At 43.7% G+C, this 22,938-nt stretch overlaps 2 protein-coding genes across 2 annotated transcripts; both read left to right on the top strand.

The window, feature by feature from the left end:
* The first annotated feature begins 2,037 nt into the window (after positions 1 to 2,037).
* Positions 2,038 to 6,369, top strand: igfbp6b (insulin-like growth factor binding protein 6b). The gene is made up of 4 exons (XM_076739998.1): positions 2,038 to 2,575; positions 3,506 to 3,540; positions 4,312 to 4,431; positions 4,814 to 6,369. Exons 1-4 carry the CDS (start codon positions 2,239 to 2,241, stop codon positions 4,925 to 4,927), a joined length of 606 nt encoding a protein of 201 aa, XP_076596113.1. The 5' UTR covers positions 2,038 to 2,238; the 3' UTR covers positions 4,928 to 6,369.
* Positions 6,370 to 11,294: 4,925 nt separating this feature from the next.
* pip4k2ca (phosphatidylinositol-5-phosphate 4-kinase, type II, gamma a) lies at positions 11,295 to 22,858 on the top strand. The gene is made up of 10 exons (XM_076741651.1): positions 11,295 to 11,804; positions 12,956 to 13,053; positions 13,339 to 13,435; positions 13,572 to 13,721; positions 18,100 to 18,246; positions 19,323 to 19,361; positions 19,447 to 19,560; positions 19,962 to 20,226; positions 20,556 to 20,659; positions 20,808 to 22,858. The coding sequence occupies exons 1-10, from the start codon at positions 11,646 to 11,648 to the stop codon at positions 20,886 to 20,888; spliced, it is 1,254 nt and encodes a 417-aa protein (XP_076597766.1). The 5' UTR covers positions 11,295 to 11,645; the 3' UTR covers positions 20,889 to 22,858.
* The last annotated feature ends 80 nt before the right edge of the window (positions 22,859 to 22,938 follow it).

The raw sequence follows: 22,938 nt of genomic DNA, 5'->3' as shown, positions 1-22,938 counted from the left end.
GCAGAGCAGTGTCCCACCACAGGGCTTATGTAGATTGTGGTTGCTGTGTTGAAAGCAGAAGTGGCAGCAGAGAGACTTTCTGAGCCAGCTGGGGTCGACCTGAGCTGAGAGAGAGAGGATGAAGAAACAGTGTGGCTGGAGGAGGAAAAATGAATAACCCAGGGCACTGTGGAAAAGAGAGCCCCCGTTGGTCTGGCGTGTGTCTTGGAACATTTTCCTGATGTGGAAACAGACCAGCGCTGTAGCTCTGGAGCTGATGGGAACACAAGACGGCAGGTGATTTCTGCCCTCCATGCCAGGATTAATCAGAACAACAGGCTGCTGATGGCAAAGCAGGCTTCGGCCTCGTGTAGCACTGAATTCCAGCAAGTATAGGTCAGTGGGGATGTTGGTGTGCTCTGTCATGTCTGTGCTACTGCAGGAGCAAATGACCCTGTGTCAGGCAAAAATGCACACAGCACTTTTTGTGTCCTGTGTTCTGCTAATTTTAAAGGTAACGTGACACCATTGCACCTCAGCAGTGTTAACGTAAATGCCCGAATTCAGTTTATGCTCTGTGAAAAATGTTGGTATCGTATTCTTGTTGCATCTGTCCTCAGAGGCAATGTCAGATAACACAGGAGACAGTGGGACTCTAGATAAGAGAGGAATTCCTCAACACTCTACCTACCGCCAACTTCTAGGAATGATCTTCATGTGCAGGTCCTTGACTTTGCTTTCAGTGTTATGAATTTTGACTGCAGTTGCAAAGTTCATTTTTGAATCTGTCTTGCAAAAGTGAAAGAATTATGCCTTGGATAACATAGTATAACAACATTATTCCTATACACCAAATAACCTGTACGTATTCATCAGAATACCTCAAAAAATTGTGCAGATGTGACAGTTTTATCATGGCAGGATCTCGTTTTGTGTGTTGAGTAGAGGGGTGAAGGACTCAGCGGTGATCTTTTGAAGATGGAAAATCCTAACTGGCTGAGTGGAGCGATGGATTGCATTATTAGCAGTTTGGCTCGGGCTGGTCAATGTGCATTCCTGCAAAAATGAGTCCTCCCCCTCCTCCTAATTATCCAGATGATTACTCTTCCATTTCAAACAGCTGGCCCACACACTTCAACATGTGATGTGGTCCCTGTACTCAGTTAATATCTGCTGAAATGTAATCTAGAACTCTTATTAAAGACTGGATTAGCCCTCTTGTAGAGGCAATGCAATACATACCTGACTCAGCAGCGGTTTGATTATGCTGAGGCACAGTTTCAGTTGGTGTGTGCTACATAGAAGTAATCACACATCAGTATGTTGCACTCCTGTTTGTTCATAAACTAACATGTCTGAAGCACATTCAGGAGATCACTTTCTTTGCTGTTTGGTTTATTTTGCATAGACTCATTAACTCAACGTTCTCTAAACTTTGATATTTGCTGCGTGCTTCTGTAATTTGACAACAGGACCGAGTATCTCACGTGCAGAGCTCAGCTGTAGCATTACATGTTTGTACAGGAAGTATTCTCTGTCATAACCTCGAACAGAATGCGAGGAGGAGAAATCACGCAGCTGTGCATTTACTGTAGCAAATGGCATTGCAGTGGCGAGGCTGATGGAGGCACATGTACATGTGTATTTGTTACCATGGCAAATATTATTCCAGAAAGGTCCCTGACATTGGAAAGAAAGTGCAAAAAGCTCAACATGACAACTCCTGCATTTGTAATGTAAGAAGAAGGGCTAGATGTACGTATATAACAGGAAAGGGTGGGGAGATTTTGATAATTTCTGAAAGGAACATAATCCACCCCCCACTTGCTCTCTCCCTCCCTGCCACCTCCCCCTCTCTCTCTCTGTCTCTCTCTCTCTCTCTCTCTCTCCCTCTCCCTCTCTCTCTCTCTCTCTCTCTCTCTCTGAGTCCCAGCCCCTGAAGGTGTCATAACTGTGCTCTCTCTCTCTCTCTCTCTTTCTCTCTCTCTCTCTCACTCACTCACTCTCTATCACCGCCTTTCAGATCTTTAAAAGCTGGTGCTTTGCTGTGTCTCTCTCGATCTCCATTTGTCTCCTCTGGCACTGCAGGGGACTCAACCGGCAAAGCACCAAGGAAAGCTACTGTATAGAAACGGGAAGAAGACTGAGGAAAGGGGAGAGAAAGGGAGAGAGAGGGAGAAATATACATCCAGAAATAGCATCAGCCACATTTAACTGACAGAGAGTGACAGAGTGGAGAACCTGAGACCTGGACAGAAAATGCCTATCCTTTCTAACTTAACAACCGTTGTTTTGTTGCTGATTGCTCACTGCGGATCATGGACCGGGGCAAATCGCTTGGGCCCCTTCAAGGTCTGTCCCTCCTGCAGGGATCCACTGGGGGCAGGTCGGCCCCCCAGGGACCATAATGTTGCTGGCAGCACGTCAGTGTTGGCCCAGGGAGAGCCCTGTGGTGTGTACACCCTGAGCTGTGCCAAGGGGCTCCGCTGTGTTCCCCCACCAAGGGAGCACAGCCCCCTCCAGGCTCTGTTGCAGGGAAGGGGCATTTGCGCCAAGCACAGCAGGACTAGTCCCACTGAGAGGCCCCACCCCACAGGTAAGATACTGTATACACACACATACACACACACACACACACACACACACACACACACGTGCATGAAATCTCTTATGCACACGTACATGCATGCACCTACAGATGCAAACAGACGCATGCATGGACACTGCAGGTAGGCTGGACGTGTGCACCACACATAAGTGTATTTACAGTGTGTGTCCTGTACTGCTGGGAATAGCTTGTGATGCTGTGTCACTCGCCAACAAAAAGAAAGGCCAATTAGTGTGTGACATTTAAGCCTGGATGCATTTTGTGCACCACAGATGAATTTGCAAACCTCTAGCATTAACACTGCTCAGCAGTGCCTCTGGAGTCACTGTGATAAAAATGCCATTTGTCATTACTGTCCTATTGTAAAACGACTGTGATTTGTTCATCAGGAATTGTGGCAAATCACTAAAAACAAGGACCTTGTATTTAGTCTTGGGGTGTTGCAACAGTGCATAAGTGAAGATGCGTTTTCCTGCATTTATATGATTTGTACAGTGTAATATATTAAATCCATTTCAGTGACAGGGTGCATGACAATGATCTGTCCTACAAGTCCGGCTCTCTGAAGAGAATTTCGAATGAATGTGAAACTGTCACAGTGTCACCTACATCCTGATCAAGCGGCTTTTTATTGCAGTGATCTCCATCTACTGTTCAAACTGAGATACTGCGATTTAACTGTGTGGAAAGGAAATATACTGGTGGAAATTAGGTCTCGTTGAAACACCACCCCAGATAGATCTCATCTGAGTGACTGCTTAGTAATGTCCTTTGCAAAAAGGTGCAAAGATAGATACCAAAGTGTGAATATTATATTTGCAGCATATATTGTAAAACGTGACATTGGATGTGGTTTGATGTTAATGGCTATGATGGTTTAATGTCACATTCTCATGCCGGTGTGTCATTTCCTCTCAGGTCCCCATCCCTCACACAGTGGTGACATTGAAAGAGTAAGTTCATGCTCTTATTCTACAGTCTCTGTTGTGTGAAGCTAATGGATCATCACCTAAATGACCAAAATACTGAGATGCATAAAGCGTTTTATGTACTGTAACAAGACTGTATAAATACACATCGTATGTGATGGAGAGGGTTGTATATGGAACTGCACTGTATTACGGAGAGTTATTACCATAGATCCTCTGCTGTTTGGGGTGTTGCAGTGGCATGTACACACACTCTGCCCTGAAGCCATGCATTATGGTGCATGATGTGTGTGCTGCTATGCGGCAGAACTAATTGAGCATGATGTGAATCAGGAAAGTTTCAAGTCGGCCGCTGCCGCCACAGATTTTTCACTTTTGCGAGCCGGGTGATCTGCAGCATTCGACCTGATATGTGTGCTATCATGGCACCAACCGTGGTCACATAATTGATCGAGATGTTTCATTCCACAAAGTGACACCAAAAACGCACAGTCACTTCAAACCATTCAGTGACCTGAAAAGCCAAAGCATTGTGTAACAATATGGTTATATAATGTTATACAATATGTGACATCTAATATATATGAATATACATATTCTCTGCTTCTGGCTCTAATGCTGCATCACTGTAGCTAATCCTTTGTGATTCACATCCACATGTGTTGTGATCAAAGAGGATTTCTGCCAACACAGTCACCTGAGGGGAGATAGCAGCTTGCCACTGCCACTCTTTATGGGTTCTCTGTATTTGCCTCTGGTGGTGTTTGAAGTCACACTCTGCGTTGTGGTTTTCAGGCACCCTGCCGCAAGCTGCTCAATAGTGTCCTGAGGGGTCTGGAGCTGACAATCTTCCAGTCTGACCGTGACATCTATATACCCAACTGTGACACCCGTGGCTTCTACAGGAAAAAGCAGGTAGAGTGTTACGGTCACCTGAAGCATCGTGAAACATATTGCTGGAACTTTGCCGGCTGTTAGCTCTTGTGATGTGATGGGAAAATGTGTCTTTGCCGCACCGACTTCGTGCCACTGTATGTATTTCTGAGTGTGAGAGCTGCACTCCACTGCAGCTTTCTGTTCGGTGCATCCAGAGATTTGTCTGTGACCACAGGGGCTGAGAATAACTGACACTTCTCTCCCTGAGCCGCCCAGCTGTGAGCTCGGAGAATCAGTACTGCGCTATGATGACATATCATTTTCTCTCTCTTCCTCCCTCGCCACCTTTCCCACTCTCCCACTCAATCTCCGCCCTCCTTCCCTTTCAAAATCTCCCTCTCTGTGTTTTAATCTCACACAGTGCCGCTCCTCCAAGGGCATGCAGCGTGGCCACTGCTGGTGCGTGGATGAGCTCGGCACGCCCGTGCCCTCACGTGCCAGCGAAGACGGTACTTTACCATGCGATGGGGAGTGAGGGATGAGTCTGTCCTATTGCTCTGAGCCTGGAGGAAGAGGAGGAGAAGGAGGAGGAGGAGGTGGTGGTGGAGGAGCAGGAACACAGGGAGAGGGGGTGGCTTTAGCATGTGCTAGACACTGCCTGGACAGGAGGTAGCAGGGATAAACCACTTCCTACGGAAAACACACACCAGTTAACGCTCATGCCCTCTCTAGAAGCAAGACACACACACTCTCACAGTCCAGCAGCAGCAACAATAACATCTGCCTGAATGTTCAACAGTTGCAGCAACGTCCTCTGCGTCGTCTGGTGACACGCTGCATGCTCACATTAACGCTCCGTGAACTGCCTCAGTGATCCAAGCGGTATTACTCCGAATGATCTCTATATTCCCTGGCTCTTGTCCTGGCTTTCTGGTAGATTTTGATTTTCCTCTTTACTTTAGGATAGCTGACACTGCCTGTGTTTGTTCTGATCTCAGTGGGCTGAAATACTGTTACGCAGGTGATGCGACACAAACGTTTGAAAAATGTGTCTCCCTCACCGTCCTCTCTCCCTCTCTCCAAAGATACACTGATATCAACATACCTAATTGACAGAATATTTCTTTTCTATTAATTTATTTTTGAGTCTGTATTTCCATCAAGTACTGCTTGAATCTTACAGTATCTTATATATGTCGAGTCAGAAAAAAATAGTCATACGAATATGATCCTGGATGCTTCTGTTCATTTTATTTGTCAAAATGGCGTTCTGACTGCTTATTAGTTGATTGTTTGTACATATGTTGGATTTTTGTGGTCGACTGTGTGTTCTGAAGTGGCAGACAAAAAGCTTACGGCTGTTACCCTTTTCAAAAAGTTGTAAGGCATATTTTTATACACGTCAATATAATATTTTATATATGAATTGTTGGTTTATTTAATGAACTACAGTACAATGCCATGTATTTTTATATTGTCAGCAGTTTCTTATTTAAAGACAGAGATTATTTTATTTCATGTTAGGGGAAGTGTTGTGCTTTAAAGGCACCTTTATGGCAAAACTCATCACATTCATCAGAGCTCTATTCAACTGCTGCACATTTTATGGTTATATCTCATGTTTTTAATTTCCTTTTTTATTTATGCTTTGTTTATTTGAGAATTGAGAATGTCCATGTTACTATTATGTTTTATTTTGGCACATCATACAACAAATTCTGATTTCAACAGAGGAAAAAAAATGATCAAATTTGTTATTGTTATAGTATGTCTTTCCCAAGTCCTTGCAAAAGTCATGAAATTGTGTGCTATTAAAGTGTGATTAGAATTTATCTATTTCTGAACAATCTTGTTGTGCCAATGTGTGTGCCGTGATGATAGGTCCATGCACAAAGGACCGGTAAGATTTGCAAATATGAAAATAAAACATAATGATAATAAAAATGGAGAAGAATTAAACATATATTAATATAACAACGGCTGTTCGGTGTGTTCTTTTTGCAAATGCAGCAGAAGAAGATGAGAATAGTGATTATGATGATGATAAAAATTTACCTTTGTTTAACAGGAAAACCTCATTGAAATTAAAAAGCACACATGAATACAGTCCCATGACCCCAAAATTGCCATAAATCCAGTGGTTGACAGTAACTGAGTTCATCTGCTTAAGTACTTTGCCTGAATATTTTGGTTTTGTGCGACTACACTTCCACTGCACTGCATCTCAGAAGGAATTATTAATATATTTACTTGACAGCAACAGTTACAGTTACCATTATAAGACATGATATATAGCTTAGAAAGTAATTAGAATTACCTGACTTTAAGTACATTTGGCAATAATATTTGTACTTTTACTAAAGTAAGATTTGAATGCATTTATAAAGGAATATTTCACATGGTTGTATTGCTACTTTTACCTATGTAAGTGATCTAAATGCATATTTCACCAATGCACAAATTAGAATTACACAGAAATGTGGTGAGAAAATCATGAAAAGATTTCATCCTAAATTGCACATTAAAATAATGCAGAAGTTAACCATAAGAGTCTGCAGCCATGACAGAGGCCCTGTGAGTTTGTACCATAGACGACTTGTGCATTAAGGTAAAAGCTAACGCTAGCATGGCAACATGTTCATAATGATAATGCTAACATGACAGTGTTTAGCAGGTATAATGTTTGCCTGTTCCAGATCTTAGTTTAGCATGTTAGCATACTAACTTCGGCTAATTGGCACTAAAACACAAAGTACAATTGAGGTTGATGGGAATTTTGTTAGTTTTGCAGGTATTTGATTGAACGCCAAAATACTGCATAGCATTTAGCGTTGGCCTGATGATGCCGCTAAAAGAAGAGGATGAAGGATCACCAGTGAGGGGACATGAATGTCTGCACTAAATTTCAGACTCAAAACCACAAATGTAAACCTCAAGATGGCGCCATAGGAAATGTCAAGAGATCACCAGTTATCAGGATTCATTGTATTGGAACCATGAACGTTTGCATGAAATTTGGTGCCAATCAGTTGAATAAATGTCAAGATGTTTTACTGGATAAGTAAAAACGTGGCATCAGCTCAAAAAGGGATCACCAAAGTCATCAGGATTCCTCCTCTTGGCATCATGAAGGTTTGTCCCAAATTTCATGATGCATATCCATCCAAAACACATTTCACCAAAGAACAAAAGTGTTAACCTCATGGTGGCGCTGGAGGGACAATCAGGGGATTCATCATTGCATTCAAAGTGATCCATCTCTTTCTTGCTGAGATATTTCAGTCTGGACATAATTGGTGGACTGACCAACGTAGAAGATCAATGTAGAACGATAACTTCATCAGACAAACACATGAAGATTATTCAGTACGTCAAAGGAGAGAAATTTCTGCTTCTGCAGCAATTGTTTGAATTCCTCATATTTTGCAATTTTACATGTAATACATCTAAAATCTGCCCCGAGTGGATCCCAGCAGGAGGTTGGGAGCGTGAGGTGGCCTGAGCAGTTCGTTTGGACTTTGATCCACAATCAGCAACAGAAGGGGAAGTGGCACAGGATCTGAATTTCCTCACCCTGAAAATAAAAACCCAATTCCATCTTTAGCTTCCTCACAAGCTGCTGAAGATGAAGCTCAGTAGAAAGAGAGGCATGTAGAGCAAATCATAAATATTTATGAGATGAAGTCTGCTCAGTCGTTTTGCCAGGATGGTGACAATAGTGATGAAGATGATGAGGTGTGACAATAAATCAGGTATGGGAGGATTTTGGAGGATGAGCATTGATGATTTTTCTTCATTTCATAGATGTGTGTGTTAAAGCCATTAACAAATACAGACACTTCTGCACAGTCACTCCTGCAGCCTTGGCTGCTGTGCTGAGGGTTTCTCTGAATCATCACCCGCACATGAACAGGTTACTCTGTATTACTGATTCAAAAAGCCTCCGTTTGAGGTTTTATGCTCTTATCGGTTTGTCTGTGAGAATCCCCTCTGCAGTCACAGTAACCCATCACCAGCAGGGAAACAGAAATGACACATTACAGCACATTAGAGTCATGCTGCTTTTCTGCCATTACTACGCACATAAAGGATCATTTTCTCCTGCTTCGCAACACTGGGACAGAATACATGCCTGTTTCCAAGGTAACCGCATAGAATATCCCATTTGTCCATGCATAATATGAAACGAAGGCCTCGCGGAAAATGAAGGAAGAAGCATGATCCTTTGTAGAATCACACCACCACACGTCCTACTTCTCTATGTAGGGTGGTTGCATTTGCTATTCTTGGAGATTCTTCTCTGTGCATTGAGCATGAGATGAAGCCGGTGATATTGTCTGTCAAGCACAATGTATGTGGTGTTACTAGATGAAAAACAGCACAGTTATTTTGTGGGTAAAAGCAGCACATTTCTGTTTCAAAATTAAACATTTTTAAGAGTCTTGGATGCAGATAGATTGGAGTTGCTCAATTCTCTGTGGCAAAGTTTACAACATTTCCAGATGTTAAAGCTGATAACTGGCAGAAACTGTCAGTTATTTCCAAATATTTCTATCATACATTTTTTACTTTGTTCTAAAACACCAAGTAAAGTCCCCCAGAGAGTCCGAACTAAAGATCTTGTACTCATTTTGTCTTCACATGAGATTTTCACATCATTTTATTTAATTCTTTACACATTCATAAACATCAATATGATGCAAATGTTTCAGATTTAACCATAAGACAAATGTAGTCTGCAGCCCGCTGCCAGGTTGATGTTAAACATTAAAAGAAGCAAACAATGGAGTGGGCTTTCATGTCATAAGAGCCGCACATATGTATGTACATATGAGAAACAGTGCTGCGTTCACAGCACATTGGAAAAACTGAACCTGCAAAACAACAGAAAGACAACCTGCCTTCAGATTGAATAAAAGGTGCATTCCACCTTTTAGCATGTTTTTGCTGACCTCTGGTGGTTTAATGTCTCACCTTGCTGCAGTGATGTAAAGGTGTACTCCAGGACTCTGTGACGAGAGAATAACCATGATGCTGACACAGCAGTGTCATCAGGGTTATCTCACTTTGTGCCTGGAGATGATAAAATTATCGCTCAAAGTCTGATATAAACTGAAGGTTTGGAGTTTGAAAGATCTTCATCTCAGGTGTTTACAGGTCAGGACGGGTCTCATGAAGGACAACATTCAGCTGCAGAAGGTTAAATGTGGGATCCAGTGTTTTTGGAGCTTCTCCCATACCAGGAACCAAAAGTCTGGATGTTAAAAACTCAAAGTCCAGAAGCTTTATGGAAGTGCAACACCACGCTGCTGCAGCAGCAGCACGAATGACAAAACTTAACTGTGCTTCATATGAAACTGTGGGCAGCTCTGTGTCCCTAAGATGTCTTCATATGTACCTCAAAGCATGATGTTGAGACTTTGCTTTGGGATCTTACTGCCCCCTAGAGGTTAAAAATGTGTTGGGCATACACGATGAAAGCTCTTGTTCCATACATCTGCATACATCTGGGATGTTCTAACTAAAGTAGGTCATCAAAAACACTCAACTGAAATCATCTTGGATGAATAACTTGTATGGTTAAGATAACTTGGAAATTCACTGACTTAAATCGTCTTTATCTGCCATTATGACTCAACTCCATCCTTTGCCAGTGCCACACCTTTGATAGCGGGTGTCTAAGCTGCACTAATGACTTTACTAATGGGTAATAAATAATTTACTGCTACTGTTGACAGAACGACTTTTGAGTTGCCAGGTTGTGAAAACTCCCCCTAACCGCAGCTAAAATTAGAAACATGGTACAATGAGTAACTGAACACAAACCACCTTGTTAAGGTCAACATAACCACACATCAATTTCTATGACAGCTAACTGAACAGTCCACTGACTTTCTGTCATCTAAGCACACAGCAGGTGAGGTTTACTTGGATAAAGTCTGTTCAGTGACCAACTGAGAGATTTCTGCAGCCTGCAGTACCAATGTCTTTCCCACAGCACCCACTTCATTACACACGTCATGACGATAGTTAGACACCCTGGCTTCTCTGCCCTTACAGGCCTTGCCCCAGTGGTGTAAAACGTATTCAGATCATTTACGTACTGAGTACAAGTACCCATGGGACAAAGTAAAAATACTTCATTTCAAGGAAATTCAAAACCATTCAAAACCCTCCTTATGTGAAAGTACAGTAAGACTATCAGAAAAAATGTGTTTTAAAATAAAACCTGGGGGGTCAGGTCCGTCCAAAGTGTCATCAGATAAATCTGAGAGGCCTAAAACAGTTATTTAAATGAGACCATCTAAAATGTTTAAAGGATCAATCTCTCCTTCAATGGAAACATGATAAGAAGCCCACAAGACACTTGTTTTTATAAGGTGTCTGCCAAAAAGGTTGATTAATCTTTATCTGAAAACTAATTAGTAACCACAGCTGGCAGACAATATTTTCCTATGAAATGTTGTGGAGTTCAAGTATCAAGTACCTTAAAACTGCACTTGAGTAAATCTGCTTAGTTACTTTCCACCACATTACAGTTTGCAGATTTTTTTTAATGTAAATGTTGTTTGACTTTGGGAAATTTTGACATCTGCGATGAAAGTAGACATGTGTTAGATGACAACATTGAGGCTAAAGATGTAACTCGCTGCTGGATAATACGTAAAGAATAACGTTTGATTTATCCCCAAATGTTTTCATAAGGAGCGTAAATCTATGTGACGTGAATGCCTCACGGTGTGTGAGCGAATCACGGAGTGCTGAAGTTACGTAGAGAGTTGGTAATTCCGATCGTAGACCGTAACGGGAACGCACCATTACAACACAATGTGCCCGCCCATCTGAGGGTCACCTGATGCGTAATCGTCGATTTTATTTGGTCCCTGCCACCTGTCAATCACAAACTCACCACGTGGTTGAGAATAACATGGCTGGGCTCGAGGGGGCGGTGGTGGACTGTCAGCAGTTATTTGAAAATATGTTGTCACGCATGGATGAAGTTAAGTAATGATTCATCTCACAGGCTTAAACATTACATCGTGCTTCGGGAAAACAGCGTCGGTATCGTTATAACACAACCGGAGCTCAACGGGTGACCTTTGGTTGTCGTCGCCGTGTCGGTCTGAGAGACCCGGGGAGGAGCGGTTGGGCAGACGTTAGCTCGTTTAGCTCCGTAACTGTAGCCATCAGGAAGAAGTGTCACCGCCTGCACCAGCTCTCTCAGCAGGGACGAGGAGAGCCAGTCTGCGGTCATGGCTGCCCTCGGGAACTCGGGGGCCTCTTCCAGTCCCATGGTGATCCTGGCGCCCAAGACTAAAACGAAAAAGAAGCATTTTGTGCAGCAGAAGGTGAAGGTGTTTCGAGCTAGCGACCCTGTCCTCAGTGTCTTCATGTGGGGCGTCAATCACTCGGTGAGTAGCAGGAAGCTAACGTTGCGGTGAATGCTAACGTTACCGCCGACAGTAGCCGCACTGTATCAGTGTCATGTAAAACTAGCTAGCTCCGTTAGCAGGAGCGTTAGCAAGTGAGACAGACTAGCAGCTGGTCTCAACACCGAAACCTGTGACCCGTCAGATTCAGCGGGTCCAGACCGGAAAAACACCGATGTTTTGACCAGATATCCACAGGTGGTTACCGCTGACCTGCAGTCAGACTCCTACACATCTGTCCACCCGTGTCTGTTACACAGATACACAACCAGCTAACAGCTATTAACATGCTATAACATTACTATGGGTTCAGCATGTTTGGTAAAGGCCATAAAAATCCAGTGAGGGGCGATTGTTAACAGATTTTTGGAGACTTAGCAGAAATTTCTTATCATTTCATTGAATCTGATGGGAGGAAGAATGCAGCATAACAAGTGTAACAGCATCTAACGTTACACTCAGGTGGATGTAAAGGTAGACCAGATCTGAAGTTTGAAAACTGCTCTGAAACAGTTTTGAGTTTTGGGAATTTTGCTGCGTTTTCGTTTCTTGGACCATAATATAGCTGATAGATTAGATCGATTGATCGATTAGTTGAAACTATTTTATTTTGGTTAATCAGTTTGAGTAATTCTCTGATTCCAGTTTCTTAAACGTGGACATTTTCTCGCTCTTTGCTCCTCTGTGACGGTAAACTGATTATCTTTGAGTTGTGGACAGAACAAAACACTTGAGGACGTCATATTGGGCTTTGAGAAATACACTGCTTGACATTTTTCAACATTTTTTGACATTTTAGAAACCAACCAGTCTTAGATCATAGTAAATGAAGGATGTTGTGATGGACATTTTTCATTGAGATCAATCGATGGAATCAGTTCACAGAGTTCAATATAACAAATTCTTAATGTTCAGATTTTTCCATCTACAAACTGCAAAGATATTCAATGTATAATGATTTAAAACAGAGAGAATATGAGACACTGGAGAGGCTGGAACCAGAGACCAACGTTTACCTGAATAAATGACCTTAACCATTGATAGATTATCAATATAGCTTGCAGATTAAATTTTCTGTTTTAGTCTCTGAGTGGGCTCTTCTTATCTAATCTCAATCACCTCCCTTCTTTCAGATCAACGATCTGAACCAGGTGCCTGTTCCCGTCATGCTGCTGCCTGATGACTTTAAAGCCAACACCAAGATCAAAGTCAACAACCACCTCTTCAACAAGTAAGATGCCAACATTCGTGCACAGTGAAGCAGGATTGGATGAAACGTAAACAAATCAGACATGTAAAAACGTACCGCCTGTGATGCTTCCTAAAAACTGGTTCCTGTGAGATAACATCAGTGGCCGTTAGCTCTTGTTGTGCCGAACATCCTGACGAATGAACAGACGACACGGTCCTGAAGTCTGTGTTGGACTTTAGAGTTTCACTGATGTTTGGTTCTTTTTTTTGTTTGTGTGCGTTCGGCCGGCTCCTTCTCACTTTCCGACCTCTTCCCCTCATGCAGAGAAAACCTTCCAGGACATTTCAAGTTCAAAGAATACTGTCCTCAGGTCTTCCGCAATCTGAGGGAACGGTTTGGTATCGAGGATCTGGACTATCAGGTACGTGTGTGCTGTTGAATCAGTGTTCTGATGTTCTTTGTTGGCTGTCTGCTGTAAATACAAGGAGATGGATCTAGAAGATTCTTTAATGATGGATGAAACACTTAACCTGCGCTCTTCGTTTCTTCTTCTCCAGGTTTCGTTGACCCGCAGCCCCCCGATGAGGAGTGCAGATGACCAGGGTGACTGTCTTCTCCTCAACTCCTACGACCGAACGCTGGTCATCAAGCAGATCTCCAGCGAGGACGTTGCCGACATGCACAACATCCTGTCTGAGTATCACCAGGTGAGGTCTGGATGCTTAAAGGAAAAGTCTGCTATTTTTCTTATTGTCAAGAAATCACAACACAAAAGAGTCTGTCTGCCTGTCAGTACTTTCTGACTGAGTCTGTGGCACTCAGCCCTAAGCCCATTGGTTCCTACTGAGGAAGCAGATCTTTAAAAATGTGTCATGAACAAAAAGTTTTGAGTTGGGGATATTATTATTGTAGTTTTTGTACAATGTGTAAAATGTCTATATTGTGAAAATCGAGTTATCACGACGTGTACAAAAATGTCACGTAAATGATGGCTGGATGCACTGACTCTTCAATCCGTACAGTCCTGTAAACTGTGATGGCAGCGTTTTACACATTATAAGCACCACCTAAAGTTTACAGCACTGCTGCGGCTATGGGTGGCTAGCTTACGCTGTCTCTAGGTTTGTTTTTGTTGACGAGGCATCATCTGGTCACGAGAGGTGATGGGAGTCATGGGAGTTGCTGGAAAGGTCTGCAGATTCTGCTTTGTTCAGTCTGTCCCTGCCTGCTGGGCAGCTAACGCTAACTAGCTAGCTGTTTGCAGATATTGGGCCGGAAACACAAACCACAGGAGCAGAGGGGTTAGTGTGCAGAGTTTAGTGCTCCATCTCTGCTGAACTGATTGTCACACTGGATGTCTGTGCTCTCTTTAGTTTTTGGGATATTTTTTGTGTCCTAAAGCTTCTGATTTTTGGCCACCTAGCTCTGCCCTCTTTTCACTGTTAATAAAGCTTAAATTTCCTAACAGCAGCTGGTCACTGCACTCATCAGGAGACATTACTCCAACAGGAGTAAATAGAGCATTTGTTGGAGTTAAGGTGACCAGATGCCCCGAAATTTGGGACAGTCCTGAATTACAAACAGTTGTCCTGAATCCTGAATTCTGTCCTGTTTGTCCCAAAAATTAGACAAACCTGAGTTTTGATCAGCTGTGGCCTAATGAAGCGTTGAATACTGATCATTGTTAAACGTTCTGCCGGTGTCGCCCACAGAAGGGCACTGATCCGCCTCTCCACTGGCTGCAGCAGGGACTGTACAGACAGATGTGACAGATGTGCTGATGAAACTCACTGATGGGAGTTTTATGTACTGGTTGATGATTTACACACTGTTGCATACAACACATTCTTCCTGATGACAGACAGTTGACTTCATGACTCAAAATAATCGGCTTCAGCTGTTTTGCTGTTTGTTGACACTGAGTGTAACGTACCACGCCCAACACCAGCTCCCCTGTTCCCGATTTCACTCAGTCTCATCTGGTCCCTGTAGTTTGTCCTTTAGTGGGTATTTGGGGCAGCAGGACGGTTTATGTGCGATTGAGTCAAATTAAACTGCAGTGTTCATGGTCATGAAGGAACCCAGTGCAATAGTGTGGTTAATTAATGTGTATTTAATAGTTTAGATAGCTTTTGATTGGAGCTCTTTGGCACAGAGGAATAAGATACAGCAGACTTCAGATTGAAGCGAAATCTAAAATATCACAACGTGTCCTTAAACATTCACACATGACTGAGGTTTCAATCTGAATTCCAATTTTCTAATGTACTCTCAGATAACGTTATTATTATTCATTATCCTCACTGAGATCAAACCAGTGCTTGAGTCATTTGAAGTGGCGGCAGATCATCCAGACTCCCTTTCAAAAATCAGAGTTCTGTGAGCGGCATTAAGTTGTTCCTTTACTTGTCCGTTTGTCCGGGGTGTTGCAGCACCAGCGTGCAGGCGACTCATCGACTAGATAAATGATCTACCTTGTTAACAGCAGATCAGCTGCACAGATGAGTGCAAGGCGTCTCACACACTTATTTTTTACTGTGGATCATTTATTTTCCACCCGGATTGTTTTCATTTCCCACCAGTTCTGTTGAGTAACGCATGCTCGGAGCTGTCGTCGCACAGAATACTTGTATAATCATCAGAGGCGTGTCTCTTCCAGCTTCTCGCTCTCTAAACTTGGCTGAAAACAAACACCTCTGTTGTGTACAGATGCCATCACGTTACACGGATTGTGTTTACTCCTGAGATCTGAACACAATATGAGCCAGACCTCGCGTTCACATGCCTCTCCGGACACAGATCTCATGTTAATAGCAGGTGTAAAATGGCGTCTGAACCTCCTCACGAGCGTCTCTGAATGTTTCTCCTCCGCCTGCTTTCTGCTCATTCATTCAAGGGTTGAGGTTGACTTCATTCACTCAGCGTTCACACAGTAACGTCACACGGAGCCGGGACCGTTCGCCTCCTGTCTGCTGTCCTGAACTGTGCATGAAGCTTCACATCTGTGGCTCTCTGTGTCCTACTTACAGCACTTCTCTTTAACCTTTGTTTGGACCTTTTGTCGCTGAAGCTCCTGAGAGCTTTTGTCACAGAGTTCCTAAAACGAGCACTTCCTGGGGTGAGGGAAGTTGACCCAAATATGACTATTTTTAGACGAAGCGTCTTGCCAGGAGCAGCAGAGTGGTGCAGCGAGCGCGAAGACACGTACGTGTTCGACCCGAGGACGGCAAGCATCTGTCCTGCCGACGTGTCCTTGAGCAAGACCCTAAACCTGACTCTCTGACCTCCCTGCGGGGAAACCGGTCATCAACAGCACGACCGAGCTCAGGGCAGAGAACAAACGCTCTGTTATATGATCGTCTGTTTATTAAAGATATTCAAATGCTGGTATCAGCACATCTGTGCTCTTGGAAACAGCAGATAGCGTTTGTAGGTGAGATAAGAGCGAGGGGACACGCTTCCACCTCCAGTTTTCTCTTTCTATTAGCTTTAATTTCACATTCGCTGCCCGGCCTGAGTCGCTTGGACTCTTCAAAACTGGGTCTCACTTCAGGCTAAACATACCAGCGAGTAAACTTCTGGCGGCTTTGAGCTCTTGTTGGAATGTGTAGCCTGTGGTTAGGCGGCCCACAGAGAGCTGGGAGGGAGACGAGGAAAATGGCAGCTCTGTTTCAGGCTGTTTTTTAATTCACTTTGCCCTGAATGAGCTCGTTGTTAGCGGAGCTCCTGCGTTGGCATCGCGCAGTTTGCTGCGTTCATCGTGACAGTTTATCTTATCAGTTTTCGTGGTGTAGTTTCAGGGGTGTGTGTTTGACGTGATGAACAGCTGCTTTGTGTGAACCAAATGAATCACTGTAGCTCTGGGACGTCTTGGTTTTTTCAGCTGAGTATCAGGACACCGTAGCTTTGAAGTAAAGGCTTTATCCTTTTGTACTTCTGGCTTTTAGGCGTATTTTGGGTGAATTGTCAGAGTGTTGAGGATCAGGTTTTTTGTTTTTTGGCAGCTGCAGGGGTTTTGTCTCAAGGTCTTGAGACCAGCTTTTCAAACAGTCTGTTGTTATTGTGCTTCATAGTTCTATGGCAGCCTCTAAAGGCCAAATCAGCGACTTTCTGACCACATTAGTTAAACTCACATTATTGATGACGAATGAACCTGGCGTCTTATGTCAAGTGAAAACATTCCTGAAGGCACCATTTCTTATGTTGGTTCATGCTGTTGTCACTCAGTTTGGTGCAGAGCTGCGAGGATCAGTCGATTAATCCATTTAATGGATCAACCGAAGATTAATCATCAATTAGTTCGATAATTGATTCGAGCCTCCAGCTTATCGGTTGTAGGATTTGCTGCTTTTCTCTGTTTTGTGTGATGGTGACCTGAATATCTGGAACTGGTACCCAGACAAAACAAGTGTTTATCATGAATCAGTGATAAATTGATGAATTGGGAAAATAATAATAATTTAAGGTAATGATAATAATAAGTAATAATATTAATTGGACTGCACTTTATAGCACTTTACTACCTTAATGGACAAGTTTACAACTGGCCTCTCATTCACACACACACACACACACACACACACACACACACACACACACACACACTGCTGCGGCCTTGGCGTAGACTGCCGTGTGTCTCCTCTGATACCTGTGCAGTCGCCCACCACAGATTTTCACCTGTCCAACGTGCTCAGGTGCCCCCGGTGCAGAGACGGACGTCTCTCTGCTCCAGGAGGGTTCAAGATTAAAATAACGACGCACAAACAAAAACACGGTGAAGACGTGTGGAGTGATGTCTTTTAACGTTCTGCCCAGCGTGTTTCAGGGGACGCTGAATGAGGTCAGTCTATTTTAACTGACTGCTGCGAGTGCTGAGCGCGGCTGACAGCCCAACCTGAACTGACGCAGTAATTGGTTTATATTCAAAGTGACCTCTGAAATTGGCCAGTGTTAGCCTCCGTGCCTCTAAAACTGGCTTACGCTGCCTTTTACTGTATTTTAGTACGTTTAGCATCGAGACTTCCCGTCACAGAATTCCTCTTTCTGTACCTGCCATGCAAATTGACCGCTGTTTCCTCTCTGCAGCACATAGTGAAGTGTCACGGCAGCACCCTGCTGCCACAGTTCCTGGGTATGTACCGGGTGAGCGTGGACAACGAGGAGACCTATCTGATCGTCATGAGGAACATGTTCAGCCACAGGCTGGTGGTACACAGGAAGTACGACCTGAAGGTGAGGAGGAACTGCACGGCGAACGCCCGACCTTTAATCACACACGCCGCCTCTCGTCCCTGCAGAAATGAGTTTTGTCTCACGCGGCCCAGAGATGCACAGGAAATAACAAACCGCTAATTCACACCTTCAGCTCTCAGACCTGAAGTGGCTTAATATCCTGTTTACAGTAAGATAAGATAAGCCTTTATTGATCTCCACAGGAGAAGTTCAGATGTTGCAGCAGCACAGGGACAGAAATAAGTACAGATAATGGAGAAAGTAAAAAATAATTAGAAAAATATATGAAATAAAAATAAACCAAACAAGAGCAAATGAACTGAAGACTACAAGGTGCATGTGACACAGTGAAGTGTATGTCCAACACGTCTTAACTGTTTTATTGTTCTTATCTTTATTGTTATTTATTTCACTCCATTTTTCTGTTATTTTAATTGTCTGATTTTATTAAGTCTCAGCGCTGAGGCTTTGTGTTTGCAGGTTGTCAGTCCGTCCTGTTCTCAGGAGCACCTTGAGGGAATTTCTTCAGATTTGGTGCAAACGTTCACTTGGAAGTGATCAGATTTTGGTGGTCAAAGGTCACTGTGACCTCACAAAACACGTTTGACCACCAAGAATTCGTAACGTCAAATATGATAAAATGATGAAGTGATGACATTTTAAATCCCGAAGGTCAAATTCACTGTGACATCCTAACACTGAGGACCTGAAGGACAGACTGTGATCATGTTTCACATCCGCTCAGATCTTCAGACTGTCCGACTGTTCAGATCTTCTGTGCTGTCAGGTTGAACTTGTGTGTGTTTGTAGCTTCTCTGCAGCAGCGTCCATATTTGAAGCGTTGTAGTCCGGCAGAAGCTGATTGGTTGAGCTGATATTGATCTTCAGGTGATTGTCGTTGCACCATGTGATGAAGTTCTCTATCAGTCCTCTGAGTCTCTAAGTGAAGACAGCGTGTTTCTAACTGGACAATATTCACTGGAATCACACATGTCAATGATGTATATATGATTAAGTAGTGATGCTTGGTGTCTGCCTGAGATCAGTCACTGTATTTCTAACGTCTGCTCTTGCAGGGCTCTCTGGTGGCTCGTGAAGCAAGTGACAAAGAACGGGTAAAAGAAGCCTCTTGCCTTCTGTCCATTTCTGTTGTCTGCTTTTCAGCAGATGTCCTCCTAAACGTGTGTTTTATGCCTGAAGGGAAAAGAGCTTCCGACCTTCAAGGACATGGACTTCAGGAACAACATGCAGAAGGTTTATGTGACCGAGGAGCAGAAGGAGAAGTTCATGGAGAAGGTCAACAGAGACGTGGAGGTGGGTGACGCCTCGCTGTCATTGCACAGCTCCGCCACACGGCGGCAGCATCGGCTGGTCAGGGAGGAACGGCTGCTGTGATGCCATTTTGGCAGCAGGAGGGTGGATGAGAAGTTCATTTAGTGGTGATGGAGGTGAATTGAGGAGATCAGTGGATTAATTGATTAATCAGGAAGAAAATCTGCAGATTAATGGATAAGGAAGATAATGGTTAGCTGCAGCCTGAGCGTGAACCATAGTGTGTTCCCATGTCAGACCAAAACGTTTACTTGATAATCAGAAATTGTCGCCAGTTTCTCGGCTGTCATTAGTTAATCATCTGTTGGTGACACAGTTTAACCGTCTATCTTCTGACAGTAAATCAGTGTTGTCAGTAAATCAAATGGCTCCTGTTTCTCCAGTTTCTGGTGCGGCTGAAGATCATGGACTACAGCCTGCTGCTCGGTATCCACGATGTGGGTCGAGCTGAACGGGACGAGGAGGAGGGCGAGGAGGTTTCCAACGAGGAAGAACCGGAGGCGGAGAACGGCCTGGCACCGGGCGCTACGGTGGGCTCTTATGGCACCTCTCCAGAGGGAATCGCTGGCTACATGTCCGCCTGCAAACCTCTGGGGCCCGGCGAGTTCGACCCCTACGTGGACGTGTACGCCATCGGGAGCTGTGCAGGTGAGCAACACAACGCCATGTAAGACTGATACTAAACTGTGACGTCTGAAGGTGTTCTCTGATATTCATGGTCCCCGGAGGATGAATCTCAGTGACCTTTCCTCTAACAGGACGCCTCCAAAGTCAGCCTGGATCCGTCTGTCTTAAATGTTCCTCCGAAGTTTTTTACACATGTGCACGTGTTTTACTTTCAGCCCCACTCCCATCACCTGGAAAACAACAGTTTAGTTTCAAAGATTTTAACATTTGTTTCTTCACTAGTAGCTTGTATATTCAGTCAGTCCAGGCTCGCTAACATCACTCTGATTGTCCTCTGCCTTTCGTCTCAGGAGCCCCTCAGAGGGAGGTCTACTTCATGGGCCTGATTGACGTCCTTACTCAGTACGACACGAAGAAGAAAGCCGCTCACGCAGCGAAAACTGTCAAACACGGGGTGAGTATCGCAGGAGGTGGAGGGCTGCGCTCGGCTGGTTGAACAGTCGTACCTGCCGACGTTTGATGTCGTGGAGTCCACGCTGCTCTTGACGACGCTGACGTTCTGTCCTTGCTCTTTGTCTACGTCTCCTCTCTCTGTTTCGCAGGCTGGTGCTGAAATCTCCACGGTCCACCCCGAGCAGTATGCCAAGCGATTTCGCGACTTCATCTCAAACATTTTTGCGTAACGCTCGGCTCTGAACGCTGCCACAAGTTCATCCGGCTGAGAGCTCGAAGTCTATTTTACCATTGACCAAAAATAGTCTGCGCTCGCAGATCGTTACATAAGCGTAGTGATCTGAGGTGGGACTATTTACGTTGTAGCAATATAATGTACTACTTCTGATGCATCTATTTATTTTTAAGATTTAAGGAACATTTCTCATAGATGTTAAGCACTGTTAATGGAATAACTCAGTGAAGTTCATGGAAACAAACTGCTGTTGATCAGTGTTCGAAGTGTTAGACCACATCAGTGCAGATCAAATAATATTTTTCTCTTTTTTTTTTTTTTTCACTCACTCTTGTCTCACTCCCCCATCATGAACTAAACTGACGAGGAAGAGTTTGAAATTTTGGGCGCTTGTATGCTTTCTTTCCAAAAGTTAGATCATCTCTTGCATGCTGTGGTGTCCCACTGATCAACAGGTGGGAACATGCTGAGATCACAGCAGTGCACCAACAAGAGCAGTGAAGAAGACGACTGCATGCGAGTAAACATGGATGGTTCTCAAACTGGGGGGCGACCCCCCAAACTCTAACTCTAACCCCACAGATCCACTGAGGAAATATGGAGCTGAATGAATATAATTTATGGCGGGAAAATAAACAAGAGTGCACCGATGCTATCGTGCTAACGCTAAAAATAATCTTCCCGCCACAGCTTTAACATATGAAGCCACAGGCGGACCAGCAGAGCAGTTAGCATACATACTGAAACCTGTGGGAAGCAGCTCAGCTGGTTCAGTCCAAAATTAACAACACTCACCTGCCATCACGTCTGAAGACGACAGCGTTTGGTTTGAGAGGTTTCCCACGCGATGTGTCAGTTCAGCATTTTGCTTTGTGCATGGATTAAACAAATGAGATGTTAATTAGTGAGCTTCAGAGGTGCCCGTAGGTGGATTTCATTACCTCTGGACAGAACCAGGCTAGCTGTCTACCCCTGCTTCAAGTCTTGATGCTAAGCTAATCTGACTGGCTACTGGTAGCTTTGTATTAGACTCTCGGTAAGACAGCGAATAAGCGCATTTCCCAAAATGTCAAACTTTTCCTTAAATCTTAGAATAATGAATAATCTGTACTATAGATGGGTGTTTAAAAAATAATGCTAGCAGACTCTACACTAGAGATATTATTTATGTGTTGAAGCAGGCTATTTGAACGCTTAGAGTGCCAAATGTGTGGGATCAAAGCTTTATCCGAGCAGGATTTGCACTTTGCATACGATTAAGTCAACGAAACAATTTGAACAGATCAAATCCTGTTTTCCACCAAAGTCTAGATGACAAAGAAAACGTGCAGCACAGCCTTGTCAGTTGGAGAGGTAAATGTGTGGTATTTAAACAGAAAGCACATTGTGTTTTCCAGCCTGTAAACAGTTTTGGCAGCCCTGCATCGTTTAGTTGCCACAGCCTGTAAAGAGACCGTGGGCCGGCTGACCTTCACCCACAGCTGAGCCCACATTCAGGAAGGGACTTGTCCGCCTTTTAGGATCAGTCCTGCCTTTTTAATGAGAAACCTCACGTGACGTAATTCAGAACACTAAAAATGAGCCCATCCTTCGTCATTCTGGACTTCCTCCTTTTTGAACATGTAGTGTTGTGCATTAAAATGGAAAACGTGTGCTATGTGAATCATTGTGATAGGACAAGATATAGAAAAATAGAGCAATAGAACTAGAAACTATTGTCTGTGTATTGTAATGACGTGTGAGATTTAGGGTACTGTGTAAAACATCGACAATAACACTACATTTCACTACAGTAGCTAATGCAGTTAGCCTTAATACAGTGGTATGATACAGCTTTCCCAGACACTGGCAAGGCAGCGTAGACACAGAGCAGTCTGTATGATGCCTCATCTACTCCATGATTGCACATGTTGTATTTTTGCAAATCAGCTTTTGGACCAAAATATATTTTACAGAGAACTTCTGAAAAGTGTTGGAGTCGTTATTATTTGGAGTATTTCTTGTGGGAACATTTCACCTGCAGATAAACTATAGACAGATGAGAT

This window comes from Chaetodon auriga, chromosome 10 (genome assembly GCF_051107435.1).
Source record: "Chaetodon auriga isolate fChaAug3 chromosome 10, fChaAug3.hap1, whole genome shotgun sequence".
Taxonomy (NCBI): Eukaryota; Metazoa; Chordata; class Actinopteri; order Chaetodontiformes; family Chaetodontidae; genus Chaetodon; species Chaetodon auriga.
This window is presented reverse-complemented; position numbering and strand designations above follow the sequence as displayed.

Coding starts and splice junctions, on each gene's coding strand:
- igfbp6b (XM_076739998.1), top strand. CDS start 2,239: ATGCCTATCCTTTCTAACTTAACAACCGTTGTTTTGTTGCTGATTGCT. Junction 2,576..3,505: donor TGAGAGGCCCCACCCCACAG/GTAAGATACTGT, acceptor ATTTCCTCTCAG/GTCCCCATCCCTCACACAGT. Junction 4,432..4,813: donor GCTTCTACAGGAAAAAGCAG/GTAGAGTGTTAC, acceptor AATCTCACACAG/TGCCGCTCCTCCAAGGGCAT.
- pip4k2ca (XM_076741651.1), top strand. CDS start 11,646: ATGGCTGCCCTCGGGAACTCGGGGGCCTCTTCCAGTCCCATGGTGATC. Junction 11,805..12,955: donor TGTGGGGCGTCAATCACTCG/GTGAGTAGCAGG, acceptor CCCTTCTTTCAG/ATCAACGATCTGAACCAGGT. Junction 13,054..13,338: donor AACAACCACCTCTTCAACAA/GTAAGATGCCAA, acceptor CCCCTCATGCAG/AGAAAACCTTCCAGGACATT.